At 36.6% G+C, this 10,811-nt stretch overlaps 2 protein-coding genes across 2 annotated transcripts; both read left to right on the forward strand.

Moving 5' to 3' along the window:
- The first annotated feature begins 715 nt into the window (after positions 1-715).
- On the forward strand, positions 716-5,549 carry LOC142618037 (peptidyl-prolyl cis-trans isomerase CYP22). Its single transcript, XM_075791014.1, has 7 exons — positions 716-1,034; positions 1,166-1,189; positions 1,285-1,372; positions 3,086-3,178; positions 4,530-4,562; positions 4,750-4,806; positions 5,300-5,549. The coding sequence occupies exons 1-7, from the start codon at positions 874-876 to the stop codon at positions 5,408-5,410; spliced, it is 567 nt and encodes a 188-aa protein (XP_075647129.1). The 5' UTR covers positions 716-873; the 3' UTR covers positions 5,411-5,549.
- A 2,104-nt stretch (positions 5,550-7,653) lies between these two features.
- Positions 7,654-10,269, forward strand: LOC142614590 (subtilisin-like protease SBT3). The gene has a single exon (XM_075787145.1). It carries the CDS (start codon positions 7,798-7,800, stop codon positions 10,117-10,119), a length of 2,322 nt encoding a protein of 773 aa, XP_075643260.1. The 5' UTR covers positions 7,654-7,797; the 3' UTR covers positions 10,120-10,269.
- The last annotated feature ends 542 nt before the right edge of the window (positions 10,270-10,811 follow it).

Genomic DNA, 10,811 nt, shown 5'->3' on the forward strand with positions numbered 1-10,811 from the left:
CTTTTAGCAATGTTATAATTTAGTTATTGAACAATGTATTTCAGTAATGAATTTTTCCTATAAAAAAAATCAGTAATAAATTTGCCTCGAAAATATTAATTTTAATTTTAATTTTGACTGAGAGAGAAAGGAAGAGTAAAATTTTGGAAGATTAAAATTTTTACGCTCTTAAATTACCACAAACATAATGAAATGCATTAAAATGATAAATATTCGATAAGAGTATAATATTTTTAAAATAATTTTTATTTATTAAATTTTTGGGATTCAATTAAAATTTTTTATATCTTAAGATAGATAGACAAAACATTCTATAAGTCAATGGAAGATTTTTCCCCCTAAGTAAGAGGCCTTATTATTATTATTATTATAAGACAAATAATATCATATATTTTATCTTACAGGGCCTTAGCCCCTGCCCCCTGTCTATGTAGTAAATCCAACAACAATTCTTCTAGGAGATAGTTTGACATGGAGAGAAAGGGAGAGAGAGAGAGATTTGTGTGACATGGTACAAATAAATGTGCTAAAACTTCTACTTATTTTTTGTCCCTCTCTCTCTCTCCTCTCCACACTGACCCTTTCTCTCCTCTCCACTGACCATTTTTTTAAATGGTTGTGTTAAATTAAAAAAAGTATATATATATATATATATATATATATATATATATATATATTTGTGAAACAGCTTCTCCAACTCACGTGACCCATTTTCATATTGCTCAAATTTTCTCACACAAATAACTTCACACAAGCACAGACTCATAGTTACAACACTACAAGCAAACCAAAAAATAAAAACAAAAGAGAGAGCAAGCAAAGCAAAGAGCTCAGCAAGACTCACAGAGAAGCAGTGAGGTATTCTATCTATCAATGGCAGGAAACACAGGGTCGGGGGTGGAGTGGCACGTGAGACCACCAAACCCAAAGAACCCAGTTGTCTTCTTCGACATCACCATCGGTAACATCCCCGCTGGCCGTATCAAGATGGAGCTTTTCGCCGATATCGCCCCCAAAACCGCCGAAAATTTCAGGTCCTGCCATTCCCTCTCTTTATCTCTTAAAAAACTCTCTCTCTCTCTCTCTCTCTCTCTCTCTCTTATTGTTATAATTTTTATTTATTGCTAAAACGAATTTAAAATTTTGATTTTTGGTTATCTGGCAGGCAGTTCTGTACAGGAGAATACAGGTAATTTATTAAACACTGCAAATTCAGTCTCTCATATTCGTAATTTGATCAATTAACAAGGGTATTTTGGTGATTGGTTTGTTGAATACTGGCAGGAAAGCTGGATTGCCTGTTGGTTACAAGGGTTGCCAGTTCCATAGGGTGATCAAGGATTTCATGATTCAAGCTGGTGATTTCTTAAAGGTCTATACTATTACCCTCAATTTTTATGTAACTTTATAAGTCTGCTTAGTTCTGTGGTTACCCGGAAACTGGTTCTGGCAGGTTGGGATCAGTTGCACATAGGTTTTACTGGTTAGAAGCGAGTCCAAAGAACTCTTTGTTTACTATGTTATTTAAAAAAAAAAAATGTTTTGCATTTCGAGTTGAGAAAAAAGAAAAGAAAGAAACAAAGGAAGGTGCTAGATGTGTGTTTTCTTGTTTTATTTACTATGTGCCATTTGTATGTACAGTAGTTTTAAGTGAAAATGTAAGGTTGTAACTTGTAATCTGCACTTTTAATGTAATCCATGGACACTAGGCATTGATTTTTATAGTACTGTAGCTTGAGCTCGCTTATGTTTGTGGGAGTTTTGATGGCCGCCCAGCAGTTTTAACTTTGTGAAAGCCCACTTCTGCAGCTCATCTTTGTGTGGCTTGCTCAATGATTGTTGTGGCTTCATAGGACTGGCCTTTGCTGTAGCGTCGTTCATTTAATCAAATAGGTTGAGTTCTAGATTGGATTCAAGATCTGTCTAAAGACTCTAAACTGTAGAGAGCATTAGATAAGATTTGAGGTCATGAGTATTGGGGGAGTTTCTTTTGGAAGTTCTCGCATCTCCTTGCTGTATTTGGATAAAGGTGTTTCCAGCATGGCTGAGACCCTTGGGATCTCTGATATGCCACCTCAGCCCCTCTCTTGTTGATTGGCCGACATTGGTGTTGTGATTTGTGCAGCCAAAAAAAAAAAGTTGTAGGGTTTGAGAGAGAGAGAGAGACTGGGGGGAGGGGGAGGGGATTCATGGTAGTATTTATTAGGAGAAAAACTTATCTCATATCTCTTCTGAAGATATATTGCATGTTCTTCAAACAGGAGATATTATGGTGAAACAAGCTACGCATTACATATTCTTAAAATTAATAATTAATCTTCATTTCTTCTCCGAAAAAAAGAGGAAAAAGAAAAAAAGCCACACGCGCGCGCGCGCGCGCACACACACACACACAGGTCTTTATATCAACCAGCAATAGACAAGATGGAAAGCCCAATTTCTCATTTGGAGAATGAAAGTGGTAAGGGTGCTTAAAGAATGGAGAGAGAGGAGTGGGCTGAGTGCCCTTATAATGGGTTGGGGATTTTTCTAAATCTGTCAGTTACAAACCCTTCTTTCTATATTCAATCTAAGCCCTGCATGTCTGTCACAATAGCTGCTCTTTGGAGTGAGGGAAGCTGGAGCGATTATCAAGAGAGAGAATCAAGAGGAATTGTAGATTAAGAAACTCACTTTAATGAGTTTAATCACATTAGACCAGACACAACTTTTTTTGCTATCCTATTCCTTTTGTAGAAACACATCTACCTGACCAGTAAAAGGTATTGCACTGGGTAAGATGACTCCGGCTGCTAAAGGTAAGATATTAAAGTTGCTCATGCAGTTTCTATAGAAAGAAGAGCGAGCAAGCTAAAACTTTGCAGTCACCCCAGATGCTTATCTCTTCTATCTATCTACACATAGTCACTGCCTTCTTGATCTGTAAATCCTAGTTTTGCCCCTGCTTTAATTTCTGGAAGTTCTACTTCTGTGATCATATGCATTTCTGTTTGCATTAATAATAATAATAATAATAATAATAATAATAATGAGACTTTTTATAATGTTGTTTTGCTATTCTTATTATAACAGTTTTGCTTTGCAGGGTGATGGCAGTGGATGTGTTTCCATCTACGGACATAAATTTGAGGATGAAAATTTTGTCGCCAAACACACTGGTGCTGGTCTGTTATCAATGGTATACATCTCTCTTCTTGAAATGTATATGCCGTGATTTAGTGTTTGGTGGCTGTGCTTTTCCTATGTTCTTGGAAGTTGAAAAAACTTTTTACTGTGCTATTTCCATCACTGTATGTTTGTTCATCATCTTAACTGGAGCTTAGTAGTTTTTGGGACTTGAATCTTGTTGTACGTTGTCCTTAGGATACCCATAATGTCTTATTTATTTTTAGGTTAAGTTACAAATTACACACTCTTAACTTTTACCGTTTTCATTTTTGTCCCTATAGTTTCAATTGTTTTTCATTTTGGTCATTTGACTTTCATTTGTTTCCAATGTAGCTCTTCCATCCATATCCTGCATTTAATCCCTATAAAACAACATAGTTTTGCTATTGGAAACAGATGGGGTTAACAACACGTTTTAGGCAGAGATGGATTGGAAATAGATGTAAGTTGGACTAAAATGAAAACATGTCAAAATTAGAGTGTGTAATTTGAGATTTAGTCTTTTTTATGTACCGACTGTTCTAGTTGCATCTTGATTTCAGTTAGGCAACAAATGCCTGCTTTGCTAATCAATATAATGTGTGTGTGTGTGTGTGTGTGCGCGTGTATATATATATAAGCTTACTTATCAAAAAAAAAAAAAGTATCTATGTTTATTCATGATTATTATTACCTGTTTTAAAAGGAAATACCATACTTTTATTTGTAAAACTTCCTCTGAATTCTCTTAGAATCTCAGCTATATAAAGCAACGTTATAATTCAATTAAGCAATTGAATGATATTACTTCATCCTGCAAGGCTTGAAAAAAGGTCAGTGGACTTCTGGACAGAAGGATTTGTCCACCGTTGACATGTAAGCTCATCAAGAGAATGTGAAAGCAATTGATATTTTATGATCAAGGGTGTAGTACTGTTTGTAGTAGTGGTCCTTGTATATTGTATTAACAATTGGAAGATGGTTGAAAGAAAAAATCTCTCCTTGATTACAAATTGGTAGACTTAAAACTTGTTCCTACATGACTTCATCAATTCAAATAGGAACTCACCATCTACTTTCGTTGTTCAACTCTTTGATAACACAAAAAACCATTAAGCGCTTACATATTGCCTGTCTACTAGGTTGTTGGTACACCCTTTTTGTACACTTCTAATATATTTTGATACTAAAAAATAAAAGAAGGAAATTATCATCAAGAGAATGGATAATAACATAATAACTCTTGGACTTCGTTTGTATGAGTTAATATCTCTATCAAACCTCATATTTCTATCTTGAATTTTTGCACAAACTCTTGCTCCAATGTAAAGCTTTATTTGAAATGCTAAAGAAGTTCATCTTTTTTCCACCTCTTTTTGCAGGCTAATAGTGGCCCGGGTACTAATGGTTGTCAGGTAACTCAGCAACTTCAGCTCTCTCTCTCTCTCTCTCTCTCACACACACACACACACACACACACACAGATCACCAAAAGTACTGGGACATCTACTTTATTTTTTTTATTTTTTTGATAAGGTCTGTTGTTTTCTTTAATTCTTAACTATAATATGTTGTGTTGATTAAGCCTCCCATTTCCTGCAGTTCTTTATCACTTGTGCAAAATGCGACTGGCTTGACAATAAGCACGTTGTATTTGGGGTATGCTCTAATTCCTTCTCAACTCTGTTATTGCATTATTAATTTTTTATTCATCCAAAAATACCAAAATTTTACTCAATAAATGTGTTTTTCACTCTAACTTGCAATGTAGACCAGCTTAGGTTTATTTGAGATTTTATTTGAAGTGAAATGAGACACTAGGCATCAGTATGAAGACTGATTTCTTCTGATTACTGGATTGATTTTAGTTAACCCAAGATGTAATTTTTACTTGTGTTGGGGCAATTCAGGTCTTTGTGATATGCTTATGAGTTGCATCTGAGACTTGTAAACAATTGAACTTTTCTTCAGTGTGTTCATTAGGTTGCGTCTAATTTTAGCACAGTTTTCTAAGCAGCTGTAAGCTCAAATTGTTCTCCTGCTCTTATCAACAAGCCTGTTCTGTGACCATGGCTAAAACTTTCATTTGCAAGCCTCTTTTCTCAAGTAAATAGTTTTGTAAATAGATTTAATTTTCTCTACTTCTATGCAGAGAGTGCTTGGAGATGGTCTTTTGGTTGTCAGGAAGATTGAGAATGTAGCTGCTGGACCCAACAACCGGCCTAAATTAGCTTGCGTTATTGCTGAATGTGGGGAAATGTAAACTTAGTTCACAAACAGTTCTAACCACAACAGTTTCCAAAACCGTTATAGAAGATATTCTCTAAATCAAGTGATCATTATCAACTGTCCTTTTTATGGATATACTAAATAACTGATTTTTATCTTCCTTAGACTACAAATTACTGGTGTCAATCTGATTTATCTGCATGTTTCTGCGCGGATAGTACATTTTCCTCTTCATTTTTCAATGAAGTCATTATCTAACATGTTGGTTATACATAAGTGAGGTCTTGAAAGTGGTGATTTGGATAGTCTTTTCCCCTCAATATTTTTATTTTTAATTTTTGCATTAAGTGACTGCTCTCAAAATTTAAAAACATGCAGTTCTGCTTGGCAGTGAAAGACTTTTCCATTGCACTAGTCAATGATCCTTCCATTCTTTATCCTTAAGTAGAGAATGTTATTTTTTGCATGTGTTTCCAAACGGCCAGATCTATCATGCTTACGGGTTCAATCTTCTATAGCTAACTTATTAATCTCTTGGTGCTTTCACATATTCACCACTACTACATATTATAAAAGGCCTTTGGTCCGAGTCTCCTAGCTAATTAATCTCTTTGTGCTGTCATATAGCCACTAGATATTACAAAACCGCGCATCCACCCTTGCTACACATTTTGGAGAATGCGGAAAAAACTAGTGCACACTGTTTTACACTGCAAAAATACACTGAAAACGGGACTTCAACTTTGAAAACTTGACTTAAAGTTTCGTTTAAACTGTGTATTTTGATAGTGTATATTTGCACAACTATGCGCAATAAACACTACTCTTTGGTGTATATTACATTGATTTTCAACTTCAAAATAATAACTTTTGATTCATCTTTTGTTAGAAGTGGGTTTTGATATATGATTTGCTAATAATTCCAATGTAAGCTGCACTGCTAAAGAATGCTTTTTTTTTTTTTTGGGGGACCTGAGCATTCATGCTGAGAGGATGGTTTTATAGAAGAGTCACTCTTATAATAAGATAACTCCTCCAGCCTATACCTTGGGAGCTCCATAGTTCACATATTCTCCATAATGGAGTATAATTCATGTCCAATCTTGCGATACCATTGGCACATAATACATCTTAGACTCAACTATCTTGTTGCCAAATCATGCCATTTGCTAATGATCTGATTTGTCCATGATTGACACCTGACCATTTGAGGTGTCATGTTGCATGTTCGGTTAAACTCCATTTTGCTTCATTTTCCTGCAGCTCTTTTTCATGTTTGCTAAATTGTTGACAGCTCTTGTTATATGATACCTGTCCAACTTTCCTTCTACAATGTTTAATACAACTCTATGGGCTTCACGATAGAAAGATTTTGTTTTTTTGTCTACGAAAATTAAGAAGTGAGAGCTGTGTGTGGAGAAGGATGGTCATGTAGCTTCTGTTTTGTTGTTTGTTTTGGGTCCATGTTGTTTCAGTCGGTCTTGTTTTGTAGTCTTGTGAATAGCTGGTGATGTACTGTTCTCTTTTCTCCTTTCCTGCTATATGTCTGTATGTTGAGCCAGTGTTGGAAGTTGAAACGGTTCAATTCAAACAAAACAAGTGGCAAGGTAGATATTTTCATCCATTCATTAACTTAGTAGGATTTCTATTTTTTTTTTCAATATCATAGATTTAAAAAAAATAAAAATAAATAATTACAATATACTGATAATCGTACAGCTCGAACCTGTTCCCCAAGGTACAAAGAGCCTTCTCCTCGTGCAATCCCATTGTTAAATGCATCCAAGACTCCGCTATAATTTCCCTTATCCTCTTGTTGTCTTTTGCTACAAAGAACCGTAGCAGTTGTATTTTTGTAATGCTCAATTCAAGTTTTTGTTTTTTGGTTTTCTATTACAGTAGCTATTTCATTACGCCAATCAAATAAACCTGATTGCCACAACCACAAGCTCCCCCTAAAAAAAAAACACCCTTTACCATTCATTGCTTACATTTGTTTGAAACAGAAAATACATTTCATCAATGATAAACTCACAAAGAATCAATTGGGTTCGTGTTTGACCTGCTATGGGGTTGACCTTTTTTTTTTTCTAGAGTCCAAAAATCTTGGATTTAAGTTCAATATTTTTCTTCGGGTCAAATTGGATTAATGAGTTCAGGTTGAATTCCATGTCTATTCATGAACTAGTAAAATTATTAGTTTTTGATACCAATATTGTCGTAGAAAAATTAATCGCACAAGGCAGGATTTTAAACGGTCCACAGATAAGACATTCTACTATATTTTTGGGTCCATGCAAAAGAGGATTTGAAGGTAAAACTTTGAAATTAACCCTGCAATATTTTTCTCTCACATGGTACTATATATATAGACCTTCGGATTCTCGTTGTTGCCTATCCTACCCCATCACTACCATAACCATGAAGATGAGTTTCTCCCACCTAATTTCACAGTGTGCACTTTTGCTATTGTTTCTGCTTGCTTTTGTCAATGCAATGTCCGAATCTGAAGAACACCAAACATACATAATCCATATGGACCATACTCTCAAGCCTGCATCTTTCTCAACCCATGAGTCATGGCATCGCTCCATCCTAAAATCATTGTTGTCATCTCCTGCTAATGACAAAGAACTCTTGTTGTACTCATACAATCATGTCATGCACGGCTTCAGTGCAAGGCTTACACCCTCTCAGCTATCTGAGATTGAGAAATCTCCAGCTCATTTGGCCACATACCCTGAGTCATTTGGCCAGCTCCTAACAACTTACACCCCAAAGTTTCTCGGTCTACAACAAAACTTTGGCATATGGCCTGCTGCCTCATATGGAGAAGATGTGATTGTAGGTGTTATTGATACAGGAATTTGGCCGGAGAGCTCAAGTTTTAATGACAAGGGTATGTCACCAGTGCCGAAAAGATGGAAGGGCAAGTGTGAGAAAGGCGAGGCATTTAGCCCTTCGTCATGCAATAAGAAACTCATTGGCGCTCGATTCTTTATCAATGGGCTCCTAGCTCAAGGTTTTGAGGTCAAAGGAATCCGAGCTCAAGGTTTTGAGACATCCGAGGATGAGGAAGTAGAATTTCTTTCTGCAAGAGACTTCTCAGGTCATGGTACGCACACAGCATCCACAGCGGTAGGTAACCATGTACCTGGTGTAAGTTACTTTGGATATGCAAGAGGCACAGCCAGAGGAGTGGCTCCCCATGCACGTCTTGCTGTTTACAAAGTAGCTTGGCTTCGTGGACTGGCTACATCATCCGATATTCTTGCTGGCATGGAACAAGCAATTAGTGATGGGGTTGATATCATGTCTTTGTCTCTTGGCTTAAAACAGACACCCTATTTCAAGGATCTAATTGCCATTGCTTCTCTTTCTGCAATTGAGAAAGGCATTTTTGTTGTCTGTGCCGCCGGCAATGAATATAATTTCAAAACGACTAAAAATGAAGCACCTTGGATCACAACTGTTGGGGCTGGCACTCTTGATCGAAATTTCTTTGCAACAGTGACTCTAGCAAATGGGGTTTCCTTCGAAGGTACATCCTTCTTTCCAGAGAGCGTTTTCATTAATGATTTACCTTTGTACTATGGCAAAGGTAACATGAACGAAGCTATTTGCAAGGACTCAGCATTGGATAGAAAGAAGGTTGCTGGAAAGGTGGTAATCTGTGATAGCTACAGGCTAAATTTTTCTCAACAAATCATGGAGCTTGAGAGGGCAGGTGCTTATGCGGCGATCTTCTTGACAGATAAATCTTCATGGCCTAATAAGTTCTCCATTCCAAGCCTTATTTTGCCAACTGCTTCGGGTACCTTGATTAAAGAGTATGTGACAAGGGTGAAAAACCCGAGGGTGAAACACATGAAGTTTGCGTTAACGAGGTTGGGTACAAAGCCTGCACCTCAAGTTGCTGATTTTTCCTCAAGAGGGCCGAGCAAAATTAGTCCAGGAGTTTTAAAGCCTGATATTCTCGCTCCAGGAGTTAATATTCTAGCCGCATTTCCAACCATCAAACCGTTAGTGAAAGTAGGTAACTATGATTTGGTTACAGATTATGCAATATTGTCAGGTACATCAATGGCGACACCACATGTTGCTGGGGTTGGAGCTTTACTGAAAGCAGTCCACCGTGAGTGGAGCCCAGCAGCTATCCGATCGGCTATGATGACCACAGCCTATACCAAAGACAATACTGGCACAATTTTTAAAAGCCAACTGACAAACTCTTCTGCCTCACCTCTAGAGTTTGGCGCAGGACATATCGATCCAAACAAAGCCATGGATCCTGGACTCATCTATGACATGGGTTTGCAAGATTATATTGAGTTTGTGTGTGGCCTGGGGTACACTAAGGAGCAAATGAGTGCTCTCATTAGACGAACTCAATGGAGTTGCAACAACAAATCTATTCGTGATTTAAATTATCCCTCTTTCATGGCTGTACTCGCAAACAAAACGAGATATCCAGTGAGAATGAACTTTAGAAGGGAAGTGACAAATGTTGGAAACGATGGAGCCGTTTACCAAGCACATTTGGAGAACATTCCCAGAGGAATGAGAATAAGTGTCAAACCAAGGACTCTTACATTCACCCACAAATATCAGAGTCGAAGTTTTGTTGTGGGCATTGAGCTTGATGGAGAATTTCCATTTCCAATGGTAAAATTTGGTTTTCTCAAATGGATTGATGAAGATAGCCACATAGTATCAAGCCCCATAGTAGCAATTAATTTCTAGTGGACAATATCAGCATCTCATGTGCTAAATAGTACCAATTATCTTGGCTATTTGTCTTCTCAGTCAAGTGAGTGTTTGTTGATCAAGAAAATCTTAGAGTTGTGTTATAACTATATGTTGGCTTTGTAATGTGAGATTAAAGTTGGGTGCGCAAGTATTATATGGTTGACTAAGAGTTCAGTGGTTGTCCGTTGTATTTTATTGTTAGAACCAGTGAAAATAGTCTAGCATGTAAAACTCGTGCTGTTGTTTTTGAGTTCAACCTCTGTAGTTGACTAAGACGGTACAACAATATGCCGATATAATGTGGTTTTTTTTTTTTTAAAACAATAATAAGTTGGCTTAAATTGATTAGTTTAAGTGAATTCTTGTTAATTTAACTAGTAAAATCTCTTGTCGTTAAATAAGACATATAAGGTTTAATTCCTGTCTACTCTAAAAATCAAAATTATCTGATTGTAAAGAGTAATCATCATAGAGAGAGTAATCATCATAGAGCGAGCACTATACGTTTGATATACTATTGTATCTATATAAAAAAGGACTAATTTAAGAACAGGGTATATTGTAACCTTTTATCAAAAATAAAAAATAGGGTCTAATCTTTGTGGTAGTCCTTCAGAGTCCTTGTCCTTCTTGTACAGATCTTCGCTCCAATGGCTGCTCTTTGGTGCGAGGGATGTCATGCCCCA

The sequence above is a fragment of the Castanea sativa genome, chromosome 11 (assembly GCF_040712315.1).
Source record: "Castanea sativa cultivar Marrone di Chiusa Pesio chromosome 11, ASM4071231v1".
NCBI classification, from domain to species: Eukaryota; Viridiplantae; Streptophyta; class Magnoliopsida; order Fagales; family Fagaceae; genus Castanea; species Castanea sativa.